Genomic DNA, 15,728 nt, shown 5'->3' with positions numbered 1-15,728 from the left:
ATGGGTGTGTATTTAATTGAAGGGATTTTAATGTTAATTTGGTTTCTTCACCCTCAGCAACAGATGTTGACAAGCAAATGAAGCCTCTCATTGTAGTTTGATCCATTCCTGGTTTTACCATGTGTTTAATACGACACAACTGTGTTTGTTACCTAGACACTATTGCTAATCAAGCTTGTAATAAAATGCGAAATGGGAGAAACTGCTATGCAACAGGGGTCTTATTTCCATCCCTGTACTGGTATGTTTCAATTGGATCCACTTCTTTGTTGTTTAGATGGGACGATTTAGAAGCATACAGCCATGCTGATGATGACCATGTTATATAAGGTTGTTTGTTCCTGGATTACATGTCACATAGCATTTTTAATGAAAATCCACTCAACTGAGAATAGATTATCTAGCACTGATGGTGCAACCTGTTCCGGTGTCTCCTGAACTGTTCTTACCCAAACAGATTGCTGTAATAAACCCTTGCATAAGGACCCCCTATGATTTCCAATAGAGATGTCAAGATTTGCTCTGTCTCAGTAGCAGCTGCCTCCAAACTCCTGCTCAGCATCAAGGGTCAAGGTTCCTGCAGTGCTCTTCACATCAAGATGCATTTAACGCTTCTCGGTTTTTGTATTAAAGAAGTGTCAACCAATCATACCTCTTATTTGCACTGGCATACTTATCACTGGCCTTCTTTCTCTTCTGCTGGAACTGTTATGGATAACAAAAATTTGAGCAACCGCTCCTCTTTACCTCTGGCGTCTGAGGACAGTCCACTTTCTGCCAGACAAGGACGCCAAAGTGAGTCCAGGACAGCAGGCTCCCCAGGACGTAACCCACACGACTGTGGAGAGTACCGCAGGCCAGCAGGGGGTAGTAGAGAGCAGGGTAATAGAAGAGGGCCAGGATCTTCCAGTACTCTGAGGGAACAAGTGAGACAGTGCAGTCAGAACTAGAAGTATTACTTGGTAACTACTGTGTAACTTTGTAAGTAAATAACTGCCCTTTAACTGAAAGCTAGCCTTGATACTACTTAATTAGTTTCCCAAAGTAAAAGCATAGAAAAGTGCAATAAAAATGAGGGAAAGCATGTTAATGTATAGGTAAGCATTGTAACGAATAGAAAGGTATGGTAGAGAATATTAATAAACATGGCAGACCTGGGTCATCTATAGTAAATGCATGGTATTTACCATAGATAAATGGTAAAACTGCAAAAATACCATGGTAAACTTTTTTAAGCACACTCTCAATGAACACAACGTGAAAACTGAAAAAATTGTGGTTGTTTTGAGGGGGGCAAAAGAGAATGAGAACAAATGTCTACTGAAGTTGAGACCACCAGAGCCATTTCACCTGTGAGCCGAACTTGAACCGAGGCTTCTAGAGGTGAAAAGAATGAGAACCTATTGAGTTAACCCACTACACTGCAAGACCATGCCCCACACCCTGCCCTTCTTTGCCAATCTAGGTGCCCAACAATAACAGTTGCATTAGCAGCAATTGCCCTGTGTGTCACAGCCTTTACATCCCCATGTAGAGAGGGATTGTGTTCCACACCTTTGTTCTCAGGGGCAGGGTCCTCTGTGAAAGGCAGGGGATTCTTAGCCAGGACCACCACAACCAGCCTGCAGAAGAGTCCCCCAAAGACAGCCCCAGCCAGACTCTTGTGCTGGGTGTGATCGAGGAAGTTCACTGGGCTGGGGAGACAGGAGACAGGACTGGGCTTAGTGTGGGACTCTGTTATTAACATGGTGGCCGTGACAACTTAATACAAATAAAACAAAACTAAAACAACAAAAACAGCTGTCCTCAGGGCAAGTAACAAGAGATGTTGAATTTGTGATTAAATCACCCAAAAGGGTAAATAGTTTTCTTACCTGAGTAACCCTGGAACCCCTTCTAAAAAGCCTTGACACAGCCTTTTACGTTTTGTAAAGGCAGCAAGGATCAAGAGAACAACAAGCTAGGGAAAAACAATTCAGAATTAACAAGTTATTTAATAGATGATTACAGAGGCTCACACAACATTTCAGTTGTTCCCTGAAATATATTTGACACCAAACTGACATTTATTCGTCATGCTCCAGTTTGAGTACCAGTGTATAGGTCCTCATTTCTTACCTATAGGGCCCACTTTTTAGTACCCCAGCCCTACCCACAAGCCCATTCTACCTACCTCCCTAACTCTAGTATTTGCCCCCTGTCTGATTTTCTGCATTTCTTCACATTTTTCTCATTAAATTTTCTTTTTGTGGGTTGTAGTAGTATATAGAGGGAGTCTGAGTGAAAAATGACACCAATGTTTGGTGCTTCTTTCACTTGTTTGGTGTGTAAGGTAATCAAACAATCAATCTTCAGATGTGAAAAAGTTATTGCCCCCTTCCTTAACTCAACCCAATTAAAGGGATAATTAGGGTCAGCTGTTTGAATACTTTGGTTAACAATCAGGCCTGATTTGGGTCAGCCCTGCCCAATATAAATCTGACTAACTTTGGCCCTTACCATCAGAGCGAAGTTGTCAGCAACTCGAACATCATGCCACGATCAAAAGAAATTCCTGAAGACCTCCAGAAAAAAAAAGTTGTTGAAGCCTATCAGTCTAGAAAGGGTTACAAAGCCATTTCTAACGCTCAGGGGCTCCACCAAACCACAGTCAGAGCCATATTGTCCCAATGGAGAAAGTTTGGGACAGTAGTGATTCCTCCTAGGAGTGGCTGTCCTGCCAAAATCTCTCCAAGAGCAAGGCGTAAAATCGTTCAGGAAGTCACAAAGAACCCTAGAACAACATTCAGGGATCTGCAGACCTCTCTCACCTCGGCTAAGGTCAGTGTTCATGACTTCACCATCAGAAAGACACTGGGCAAAAATGGAATTCATGGCAAAGTAGCAAGGCAGAAACCACTGCTTACTAAGAAGAACATGAATGGTCGTCTCAAGTTTGCCAAAAAGCACCTGGATGATCCTCAAGAGTTCTGGAAAAATGTTCTATGGACAGATGAGTCAAAAGAGGAACTTTTTGGCCAACATCCCCGTTATGTCTGGTGAAAACCAAACACTGCATTCCACAGTAAGAACCTCATACTAACAGTCAAGCATGGTGGTGGTAGTGTCATGATTTGGGGATGGTTTGCTGCATCAGGACCTGGACAACTTGCAATCATTGAAAGAACCATGAATTCTGCTCTGTATCAGAATTCAACAGGAGATTGTCAGGCCATCTGTCCATGAGCTGAAGCTGAAGCAAAACCTGGGTCATGCAGCAAGACAATGATTTGAAACACACACCTAAACTCCATTGAGATGTTGTGGCAGGACCTGAAACAACCAGTTTATGCTCAAAAACCCACAAATGTCACTGAGTTGAAGCAGTTCTTCATGAAGGAGTGGGCCAAAATTCCTCCACGGCGCTGTAAGAGACTGATCAATAACTACAGGAAGCGTTTGGTTGCAGTTATTGCTGCTAAAGGTGGCGTAACCAGTTATTGAGTTTAAGGGAGCGATTTCTTTTTCACACGGGGGCATTGGGTATTGTATAACTTTCTTTAATAAATAAATGAAATAAGTATCAAAATTTTGTGGTATTTGTTCACTCGGGGTCCCTTTTATCTAATATTAGATTTTGGTTGAAGATCTGATAACACTCAGTGTCAGAAATATGCAAAATTGCAGAAAATCAGGCAGGGGGCAAATACTTTTTCACAGCACTGTACATGATGTTTCAGTACCTCAGATCCAACTACTACAGAGTCAAACTGCCTCCATGAATTAACCTACATCACTCTTGAATTTATAATGCTCTCTAAATAGAACCTATATCTCTCTTTTTTTCTACAGCAAGAGCAAGGCACCACTCAGGGATGAAAGGCCCTTAGCAGAAAGGGAACCGACTCATGTGTCCTAGGCCAGAGCCTTTACACCCTCTGCTCAGCGGCCCTTATCTTTGAAGGTCACTCGAAGACTCGACCCGGACTTCACGTCATGACATTCACCTCAAACATTCAGAGGAAACAGACTTGAGCAACCACACAGCTCTAGAAAGAGTCATTCAGGTGACTGACCTTTCAACTTGAACTCAACAGAAGCAGGACCCCTTGAGTTAAGCCATATTCTGACTGACTGCACAGAGCATCAATTATTCCATCAGCAAAAGATGACTGAAGTTGGTTAAAAACATAATAGAAACACCTGACATAATAGCCACCCAGTATGACAGTTGCAGGTGAACTGTAGTAAAAGTCTCCAAAAATGGTATACAATGATCTTCCTTCAGGAATTAGTGTAGTAGACAAGGACCTGCCAACTGAGCATCTAGTTTGTCAGATCTTACCAGTCATAACTCAAACTGACTTGCAAAAGGGAGAAGCATCTTCTATATATTAGAGAACAATTATCAGGCATTCTATTAAATCATTCATATGAAGGGCAACCCGTGTGCTACAGAGGGGCTTTCTTTTTTTTTTGGACCAACCTAGATCACTCAGATGATTATCGGCACACTAGTCACAAGCAACAAATGCTCCTTCAATACATACAAAAGAAGACATACTTACAGACAGTGCAGAGATACAGGTATGGTAGAGCTTGTCAGATGCAGTGGGGAAACATGGCAAGATAATTCTGAAAGACAAAGAACAGTTTCAAACATAGAAACACACAGTACAAGGTGGTTATAACAATCACTCAGCCAATTTGTGTTCCTATTGTGGTTGAAGACTGTTTGATGCTGAGATCACTAGATACAATGTCTGAGGATCTCAACAAAACCAGTTTGAAGTTATCTTGTGATCTTGACAAAACTCTTTGAAATGGAGATCCTGGAACAATGTATCTTTATAATTTTGTATTTAAAGTTTCACCTCCAAGTGTCCTTGGTGACGGTTGATAACCTTTTTGTACAGGAAGCTTGATTAATGAATTAAAACATTTTTTTCAAGCAGTTAAAACACACACGTATTAACTCAGCCCAAAGGTCTTGTGTTTTACTGCTTCATAAATGCATTTTTCAGACAACTGCTTTAAGTTATATCCTATGGCCTAAATTCTGGTAACACTGTGGTTATCCCATTAGAAATGAGGTCCGGCATTATCAAGATTAAAGAACCCCCTACCAATCTTGGCATTACTATTCTGTTTGGTGAGCATTAAAATGACAGGCTGCATCAAAATGATAGAACATCTGTTGCCTTGTGAGCTTCAGACGTTTATGATTTGAATTTATTTAGTTTCTTTTGTATTTTTTAAATCTTCAAGGGAAAGTAAAGTTTAAGGGTGTCTGTGTATGACAGAATGCCAGTCAAACCTAAAACCCACATCATGGGTTTGATTCAGGTTTAAGCAGTGGTTGACCAAACCGTAAAATCCTGCAGCAACTGTTTCCAACTGCAGGGTTTGAGTTCTGGTTTTACACAGCAGATGGTGGCGCACCAACTGTGGAACTGTCTGGTGGCTCAGATTCAGTCCCTAGTCTATTTACAAAAGCTGGATTTTCAGAATGAATAGATAGCAAAACACAAAATGGAGATTTAAAAAATATTTATTGTCATATTGAATGCTTAAGTCAACATTGAATGCTTAAGTCACCGTTATTGGGAATATTAGTACTTAAATATCTGAAGAACGGTGCCAAATAGACAAATGTTTCTGTCTTCTTCAGGAAAGTAGATTAAAATGTGACATCAGGCTTGTGCCTTCGAACAAACATATGTCATATCCTGCATACCATACATGAACAAACTTAAACAGAACAGAATCATAACATGGTACCATGACTTCTTACACGTGATTCAAAAAACAGTAAGAGCATGGCTGTCTCAATGGGATTAGCCCAAATGTACTGTTTTGGTGTAATAATACAGGGTGTCACTAGTAAATCATATTTAAAGAACTAGCATGACATCAAAGTAACCTTTGATTTTATTATTTTACTTTTTTTTTTTTTTTTTTAAATAGTGCTACAAAAATGTAAAACTTAAAAAGATTAAGTACTTTAAATGATTCCTTTAAAACTATACATACCATTTTATTCCAGTTTACATTATATTTCAGTACAAGAGACTTTTTTGGTTATCCGACTTTACTATATTAAGTTACTTAGAGCTGGAAGAGTTACACAAAGCCAAATGCAAGCTAACCCTAATGTATCAGGCAATTTACACGAACGGATATTTATCTCAATAAATCACATGCCCTATATCAAAAACCACAAGGTGCGTTTTAATTGCGTGTGCAATAGCTATCAGAGACCGAAGCGCCAGCTCCAGCTCCAGTATGAGGGAGTAGTTGATACCACGCATTCCAGAAATACCTACAGAGCCTCAACAAATAAAACAATGCAATGAAATGGGATGCAGTACTTACTCTTCTGGGGGCACAGTCGCCCGTGCAGGCTCGTTGCTGTACAAGTCTGCATAATCATAGTATTCATGAACTTCAGACACGTTAGAAGTCATAGTTTGTAGATAGGTCTCTACTGAGTTCCAACACTTCCCTTGGATTTAAAGTAGTAAAGGCAGACTGTTTTCCAATTGGTATCCACTCGTTTTGAGAAGGGCTCAACTTTACCAAACTTGTTGAAGCAGCTGCTCTGTGTCTATGTGTGCCCTTCTTCTAGTCTTCAGGTGTCGGCTCCCCCTGCAGTGGAGAGATGGAATTGACAGATTGTTGCTGGTACACCCCAACGCTCTCTCTCAATAAAACTCTTTTCAGGAAGGATTACATGGCTCTGGCTATATATGAAGTAAAAAGGGGAGAGGAAATTTAGTGAGAAACAGCCAATCTCCACTAGTGGCTACGGATTATGGACTTAAATAAACTTCAGGAGCTTTCTATTGGGCTGGTGAGTCACAGATAGAGCAGAGAGGGTGAAGGTGGCTTTTTAAAGTGGTTGTTGGAGTTGTCAGTGCACCCAGAGTCATTTAGTACTTCTGAATCTTCCTTTACCTATTTTTGGCTTCTACCTCAGCCTAGACAGGATATTATTGGATAATTAGCCAACCAAAATGTACCGATACTGTATCTGTACTGTCAGTAGAATTGTTAATGTCGACACCTGTCTACATTTATTCTTAACAACTGTTACTGCACAGTCATAAAAGTGGTAATAAAAAATAAATATCCATTTGTTTTTTTCACTCTTTAAACAACTGTATTTTCATTATGTAACTAACATCTTGTCCAAACACACACTGTCACTATTATGTCCCTTAATAAAAGCAGATTCCAATGAATTAGCCTGTAACGCAATCTCACTCTGCCCTGGCTCGGTGTGGGTGAGATGCAGGGGCTCATTCAGAATGCACAAGTCCAGTCACTGGTATTAATATTACAAATCAAATACACATTGTGGCATGTTATGTATTTAACACAGAGTCATGACCACATTTGTGGACCACTGAACTGCAGTGAATATTGCACAAATGGAGCTATTTTGGGCTCTTGCACGTTACTGCTTTGCAGTTTTCAAAAATGCCCATTTCATTGCTGGAAACACAAATGGATATGATGGAGAATATAAAATATATACATTGTTAGGCTTGCTCTTCCTTAGTCACTTCATGACAGCAGTGTCAAGTCAGTCACTGAAGGATGGGAGGGAGTTCAGCTCTCTGGTGAAATGACCTGCAAAGTGTAAGACTAACTACAGTATGGAATGCAAAATGCACAAGTAACATGACACTTTAGTTAAGACATCTGCAAAGACGTTACATCTACAAGTATTACAACAGTCTTATAAATGAATACACATATGCAGTAACATTCAGGGTTATTATTTCTGTTCATAATGTAGAGCTGTTAGTAGCACAACTAATAAACATGTCTACAGTTCGCATATATCCACTTATAATGGTTTTCTTGACTCACATATTTACTGTAAGAACTAAGAGCTACTGCAAGATGGAATTAATTCATTAGCCACTGCAGAAATGTTTGAAAGCATTACATGTGAAATTATTACTTCATAAATCATGTATGTAAACAATAAAAGACAACAGGCTGTACACTGTAATATTCAAACACCATTTGAAGGACAAACCCCCCACCCACACTTGGTTTAAGGGCCCACCACCAGACCGGCAGAACGAGGTGATAGATGCCATCTACGGCCGCAGAACGAGGATGCCTGCTCCCCCCCCCCCTCTGTTTTGCACCACAGAACAGCTCTGTTTACTCGACAGGCACTGCTGGAGCGGTGGCTGAAGGTTAGCTCTCAGAGAGAAATGCGGTCATGTGAATTGAGAACAGAAGGCTGGGAGCAAAGGTGATCGTGCTGTTACTAACCCTGCTGTTTGCGCCTTGAATGAGACATTCACTGAAGTGGGTGAACTTTGTGACCATCCAAAAAATATATAAATCAAGGCCCTTCAATTTATTAAGCAAAGATAAACGAAAAAAAGAAAACTTTATACCCCTTGAAATCAGCATAATATTTTTAAAATGTGTTTATCAACCCATTACATGTGTTCCTCATTATCACATATTACTGTGTGCACACTCACTGATATTTGCCATACTTAGTATTTAACTCATCTGTATAGTTCACTTTTGGGCCAGCTTGAGCAAGATGGAATGGTTAGGAAGCCAGTATAAAACGGTCAATTTGCAGTTTACCTAAATCTAGTAGGCACAATGAAGACCTCAAAATGTTTTTTTTTTTTTTTATATATAATTTAGAGCACCTTATTATTTTATCCTTGATTTTTGCAATTACGCTCGCTGACCATAGCGGTTCCCCACAGCATCTCAGGAGATCTGAAGGTCAGTGGGCGTCCACTAATCCCACAACATCTCCTGCCTGTGCCTTTAACAGGTGAGCTACTTGGGGACTCATGCATACTGCTTTTATGAAAGCTTCAAACGTGTTGGATTATATAAAACATGCATACTTTATAATGATGGTGAAACAAAACATGCACAGTTACAGATTGTTAACAAAGTTTTCACCCAGACACTGAAAACCATTCACCCACTGTCTCTTAATAGGAGCACAATCATTTTCCAGCTCATTGGTGTTATTTGCTGGGGCAAATAACCTTCCAGTTACTACTGCTCGTCACACTGCTTAAAGGGTTAACTTTTCCATTGCTACACAATCTGAGGTTTTATTTGTATTCATCATTAGGCAGGGATTAGGGTTAAAGGTCCCCTTGAAGAAAAACATCTATTTGTAACACACTAGAAAACTCTTCAGAAAATTATCAAGCCACCAATTTATAAACACTCTCAGATAAAGAATATAGCAAACAATGAAGAGATATACACAAGCAGTTCTTACGCCACTTTAATGAGCCAATTATTTCACAAGGCCAGGCTCAACAATAGCTCCTTCACGCACAAGCAAAAAACTACTTGTAATTGGAACAGAACATAGAACAGCCCACATGAGCACGAAAAACCTTTAGACCAGCTTTGTTAGACCAGCTCAATTAGAAGACATTATTAAGACATCCCTCAATTACAACCACCTCTATGAAAGAGCAGCTTGGAGCTTGAAATTGCACAGCTATACATGTATCTTAACTAATGTATCCTTCTTCTTGTTTCAGTTATTACATCCTGGTCACTTTTTTTTTTTACCTCTGTGACCTCAAAGGGGCTTGAAAACAGGTCTTCACTCTAATGTAATATTTCTATCTGCACCATGAAATCAGTTGTCACCTGGTATCATAAAACTCAATCTGTTCTCGTTCCAATATTAATCAAAGTCTGCAGTCACTTCCATCTGCAGTCAAAAATCTGCGACCGGACATTACAGAATGCAATCTGCAACAGGACATTCCACAAAAGTGTATCACGTTGCTATTGATAAATGAAGTCACTAGCCTCCAAAATTTATCCAACGATATAATATATGCACTTTCTGTCTGCAATCAGAGAATACAAACCCTCCTTCAGGCACATACGTTGGACACTTATTGGGTAGCTTCCTCCTTCAGCGCTAGTTAGAGAGATCGAGTTCTGCCAGCCCGCAATCCTAACTGAAATGGGTAGAGTCCTAGTTGAAATGGATTTGATCTCGATCTGCTACTGACGGAAATGAACAGGTCTGATTTCAAATCACTTTCCAGTTAATCCCAGTGGCAGATGGAAGCGTCGCTTTAGCTGGTTACTGTTAACCTGCCACCCTAAAGCACTCTGCCCTAGTGGATGTAAGAACTGCAACAGCAAGAGAACACACACGTATACATACAGTACACTGCCTCCTTTTGCCAGGAATAGTCATTCAACAGCGATTTCCATAAATACAACTACTATTTCAAATAAGCAAGTCTTATTTTTCTCTAAAATAAACAATAGTGAATTTGCGATGCTAATTAAACTGTAAAAGTCTGTGTCAGTTTTTGAGCTCTCTGGTAATAAATCTTGTGGTTTTCTTGTATTTGTGTTTCAACCTGCGTCTCCTGCAAATGCACATTAGGCGCGTGATTGTTCCAGTACAATTTAACCAATTAGAAATTGTGTTTGTGCCAATTGTGGCCAGTGTTTATTATTACAACAAATGTGTTGTAACCTTTTTAATTTAGAACCTGACTGAAAGCAAATTGGCACAATATATTACAGTAGTAATTTATGTGTGTGCATCAACAACAAACTTCATTATTACAGTTCATTTATTCAATTAGAAAAGCAGCCTTTTTAGTTATTTTTTTTTAATACTTTTTTTGGAAATGTGTTGGAATAAAGGCCATTGCACAATCAGTTATCTTGGTTAGTTTGTTAGTTTTTTGACATTTTTAATTAACTTCTTAAATGTTTAAACCAAAAATGTACAATTTTGCGAGAACTTTGCATTCAAAAAGTTTCATCGTTTATAAATTATAGTGTATGGCTGCTGTAATTGAGTAATGCGTGTGAAAACCAATGTAAAATTTGAAATAAAAAACACAAATAAAATATAAAAGATGACTATTAGCACAGCTTGGACTCATGCCCTGGCTGTGCAAACAGGATGACTCCGAAGGGGGTGCCACATTGGCTCTGACACTCCCAGTGGTCGGGGACGGGAAACCGACATTGACTCCTTCTCCTCATTGCGCAACAGCAGGGCTGATCTCTGTTCTCTGGGCTGGGTAGCCTGCCCACCTTTGCTCTGGATTGCTCAGCATAAAAGAGATTCTGGCATTTTTAGGCTTGTGAGATCAGAGGATGCTCACACACCCTCAGAATGTCTGCTTCTGGTGTATGAAAGAAATACATCAATTAGAAATACTACATAGATCCATTGTGTTTTTTCTTATATCCAATGGGGCAGAGTGTTGCAGGGGGACATGTAAATGTTCCTACTTTGGTGTACCATAAGTACTTGACAGTAACCTAGAATCCCGTTGAGGTCACAGGAGTACTTTAAACTTTTGAGTTTAAAAAGTCACCAAGACAAGAGAACTGAAACAAAAAATGATACCAAGTGAATTTTAACAAGAATAATCCATTAGTCAAGACAACTCCTATTTCAGACCTATAAAATATAAAAAATAGATGAAAATACCCTGATAAAACACAGGATTAGTCATTTTTTATTACTCGTTTCTGGAACATGTTTTTTCACAGTGCAGTGCCAGGATGACTAGGAAGAAATGTGATCCTCTCTATCTCACTAACCTTTTTCTGAGCAGAAAAAGCCTTTGATCAAACCGACACCACTGTGAATACTGGAAGATTTATATCCCCTGTAATGATCTCATATTCAACACAATCATTCACTGCCCCTGGAGGGCAGTTACATTGCCCATTAATAAAATGGGCCCTACGCTGTTTAACTAGGTGCCCTATTGACAAAGCAGAGCTTTTAATGAAAAAAAGATAAATATCTCCCCACTACGATAACACTGTCAAGTTAACCCTTCACTGAAAACACACCACACGTGAAGCAAGCAAAATGTATGAGCAAAAGTCAACAGGAAAATAGTGCTGCATTTTCTGATTGATTCTCCCCTGTGGGAGGACAGGTCTACTCTAGACTCGCCTCTGCTCTTGTAGTAACTGTTCAAGCCAGAAACCCACACTCACTTTCTGAAATTATGTTCATAAAAGGTCACAGGCAATGACTCACCACATTACTTTGCTGGGTTTATCATAAAGGTGTTGGGGTCTATTCCATGTTTCCCAACCCTGTTCCTGGTGGCACATTGTGTTTGCTCACTGTCGCTCCAATGCTGTGCTCAATTGCTAAATTGAAATGTATCAACAAATGAAGCACTTGAAAATAACACGAAAATGCCTAGTTTATCACTTTATTAGTTTAATGAAGGGTGTGCCGACAGGAACATGGTTGGGAAACACTTGTCTATTCCATTGATCTAAACAGTGGTGGATCTCAACACAGCCAGCATTTAAATCATTAAAAGAAAGGGGCTTTAAAAAACCAAACACCTCTAACACTGCGTGTGAGATTCTAGATGTATTGTATCTTTAAAAGTGGCTAAAATACCAGTTTTTTTCTATTTGCATTTTTTTTTTTTAATTGTAGAGGAATTTACCTTTGTTTGTCTGAAATAAACATTGTAGTGCATGGAAAGAGTTAAATATGAGTGCAGGAAGTGTTTTATCAGTAAGCAGTAGGTTTAGAACAGGTGTCATTAATTCATGTCATCTCAGCCGTGCTTTATTTGCCATTCCGTTATTAATAACAGAACAGCAGGCCTCCATATAAAAACAATGGGAGAGCAGCGTGTAGTTGGTAATACAAGCTCAGGGGGATTTCTGTACACAGGACAGGATGTACAGTATTAGAATTTCTACAAATCCTTAAATATAGAATTCATATCATTCCTTAGAAATAAATTATAGTTTTTCTTGTTCTCCCTGTGTTGCATAGGGATATAACAACCATCTTATGGTGATGAGGTCTCATAAATACGACGCCAACTGGTGTATACTTTCTGTTTTAACAATCCCTATATAATGAGCAGAAATATACTTTTTAAAGGGTTCTCTTGTAAACTTCTATTACTCTTTACTAGTCACCGATAACAAAATATGAGAGGGCTGTGCTTGGAGAGGGCTATGTTACAATCACACACCTTAAAATGGCACAAAAGACAAACTGCATGGCATGTTCACAAGCAAATGAATGTCTATGATTAAAGAGTCCAGAAGTAATTCTCTCGTTCAGCCCCTGTATTTGTACAGCTACATTAATCCTGTTCCTTAGCACCAGAACAAAGAGCCTCAATTGTCCTTCTTGTTTGGGATGTATACCCATTACGTTTTAATAAAGGGAACAGAAGGCAGGCAGAGCCCCTCCCGTTGAAGTCTCCTGTTTGATCTTCCTCAATGACAAACACAATGGAAGCCTTGAGGAATATGAAGCGGTGCCAGTCTAGCATTGGACAGGTAAACAAGGGCTGCCAGATTTCTGTGAGCCAGCAAACCACAAATCAGGGAAGACTGCCTGTGGCGCCCTCAGAAGAATAATAATCAAACTTAAAAGTTCATGCGAAATCATAGAGGAAGAATATTGTTTTAGTTAGTATCACATGTCTTAACGGGTTGATATTTTCCATAGCACCAGGCATTGGTCAGTGAAGTGACATTTGCTGAGAGCTTAAAATGTCAACAACAGAGTTCATTAGGGCACATGTCACGCTGCACACTAACAGCAAACCAAATGTTAATTATTCAACAAAATTCAAAACACTGGGGATTATTTGCAAAACTTTTTTTTTTTTTTAAATAAATGAGGCCTACTCACTTGAATCATTTAAAATAATAATAAACAAACAATAATAATAATAAATATATAAACATCTGCTTTTAATTTTGTTAGCATTTTTAGTAGCACAGGTTCTATATAAAGCATCACCAACTTACCACAGATAAACACATGTATTCATTTTTTAAATATGTATTTATTTAATCTGAATGCAAAATATAGGGCTGCACAGTCTACGTTTTTTTTTTTTTTTTTTTTTTTTTTAAATACAATTTCCACACATTAAATTATAAGACTGGGTATATATTAACCTCCAAACAACTAAAACGAGGTCAGAAATAAATTCGAGTAGGAGTTAATTAATATGAACGTCTGAGCAAATTATCTTTTTATAAAAAATACCTGGTTGCCACTTTCGATAAAGATTGGAGAGACCTCGATAATAAGGAACGTTGCATCTCTCGAGTCTGGTTTAGCACAGGTGTTCAGATTCTGCAAATGTCTCGAGTAAATTCACTTTTATAATTATCATTAAATAATTTACTCTAATCATCTAAATTGAGTAGATTTGGAGAAGTCTAATAATAACTTTTGAAAGTAATGCGTGCAGAGTGATTTGCAATAGAACACATAAAGACATAATTCCTCTGCAAGGCTACCCAAGGCTAATCCGACAGGTGTTCACTTGTGCGATCATTACAGTAGTTAAACTCTGCAAAGATTATTTTGTTCCAAAGGCATTAGTTTGTTTTGTTAATTAAATAAAACAAACAAACAACAACAAAAAACGATGACTGATGTCGAAAAGCTGTCATCATTATGAAAGTAAGTTGAAAAAACAAACCAACTAAAATACACATAAATAAAATAAAAAAGCATTTACCTTTATCTCTGCGATATCCTCGTCTTGTTGCCAAACTTGCTTGTAAAAAAATACCTATCCAATAAATGTGGCGATATACCCCACCTGTTTTAATAATAATAATAATAATTTGTAACCTGTTTAGCAAGAACTATGCAGCACCCAAAGAGTGTCAGTTTACATTTATAACAGGATTGTCATTATGCAACTGCAGCTAGAACTTTATTATACTCTGTGTGTACAAACTTGTTCAGATTGAGAGTATTCTGTGAAACTCACCGGATAGCTGGCTGAGCGAAAGAAAGACTGACTTCAGTGCACATTACACCTGGCCCTGTTTGAGGGAGGGTGGCTTCGTTACTATTCATCACAAAGAACTAAACTTGTGAACTCGCAATACGTTCAACAGAAAAGGCATTATGAGCACGTCAATGAGTCGCGTACACGTACTCAAAATTACAAGATAAATAGTGTATATGTGCATGCTTTTCGGACGGTGTAATTGCTATTTTAAAAATAAACGAAAATGAAATACGTCAAAGTTAATATCGCACAACACATACTTGTTTTACAGGTCCTAGTAATCGCAGTTTGTCATATACCCTCCAGACTAAAAATATATATATATTATATATATATATATATATATATATATATATATATATATATATATATGTTAGCATTCAACTGAAACCAAAAACAACTTTGGTTAAATGGACCGAGTAAGGAACAGTTTTACAAACGGAGTAAAGTTTATTGTTTATTATTATTATTATTATTATTATTATTATTATTATTATTATTATTATTATTATTATTATTTATTGTTTAGTTTTAATTGAATTGCTTAAGCTGCAATAGAAACAGCTGTAACTACTGCAGTGGTGTGTGCAGTTTACTATCTGTGTAGCAACATTGCGACAAGACAGTTTTAGCAGTACTCGCCACGACAGTAAGTTAACCCTGATATTTACTGCACAAGAACGACACGGGTCATTCCATGAAACGCTTCACGTATATACTTTAGGTACATCAAAAAAGTCTTCTTTGGTCTGATACCGATGACCTATCATTGCAATGGACCGGCCTTGCTTCTAATTGCAGCAGTAGGAGGTTATAGTACATCCGGCCACCTCAAAATGATTGGCTCACCCATGAAGGTGCTATCATTTCCCCCTCAAAAGATAATGCTGTTTTTGTTTCCTGTAATGACAACACAGT

At 38.5% G+C, this 15,728-nt stretch overlaps 1 protein-coding gene across 3 annotated transcripts in view; it reads right to left on the bottom strand.

Annotated features, from left to right (window-relative positions):
• Window positions 1–14,864, bottom strand: part of stra6 (signaling receptor and transporter of retinol STRA6) — a 39,413-nt gene extending 24,549 nt beyond the window's left edge. Inside the window, exons 1-7 of one of the 3 annotated variants that reach the window (XM_041226852.1) lie at window positions 14,787–14,864; window positions 14,529–14,612; window positions 6,355–6,627; window positions 4,548–4,614; window positions 1,875–1,960; window positions 1,555–1,694; window positions 748–914 (exon numbers count right to left, since the gene is read on the bottom strand). In XM_041226852.1, the coding sequence (XP_041082786.1) occupies window positions 748–914; window positions 1,555–1,694; window positions 1,875–1,960; window positions 4,548–4,614; window positions 6,355–6,446 (552 nt within the window). In that variant the 5' untranslated portion in view covers window positions 6,447–6,627; window positions 14,529–14,612; window positions 14,787–14,864. Of the gene's footprint in view, window positions 1–747; window positions 915–1,554; window positions 1,695–1,874; window positions 1,961–4,547; window positions 4,615–6,354; window positions 6,942–9,896; window positions 10,163–14,528; window positions 14,613–14,786 lie in introns of those variants that run through there. The other 2 variants (XM_041226853.1, XM_041226855.1) reach the window with 2 other exon arrangements.
• Between the last annotated feature and the right edge of the window lie 864 nt (window positions 14,865–15,728).

This window comes from Polyodon spathula, chromosome 24 (assembly GCF_017654505.1).
Source record: "Polyodon spathula isolate WHYD16114869_AA chromosome 24, ASM1765450v1, whole genome shotgun sequence".
Taxonomy (NCBI): domain Eukaryota; kingdom Metazoa; phylum Chordata; class Actinopteri; order Acipenseriformes; family Polyodontidae; genus Polyodon; species Polyodon spathula.
The sequence above is the reverse complement of the archived record's forward strand: the minus strand, read 5'-3'. Positions and strand labels throughout refer to the sequence as shown.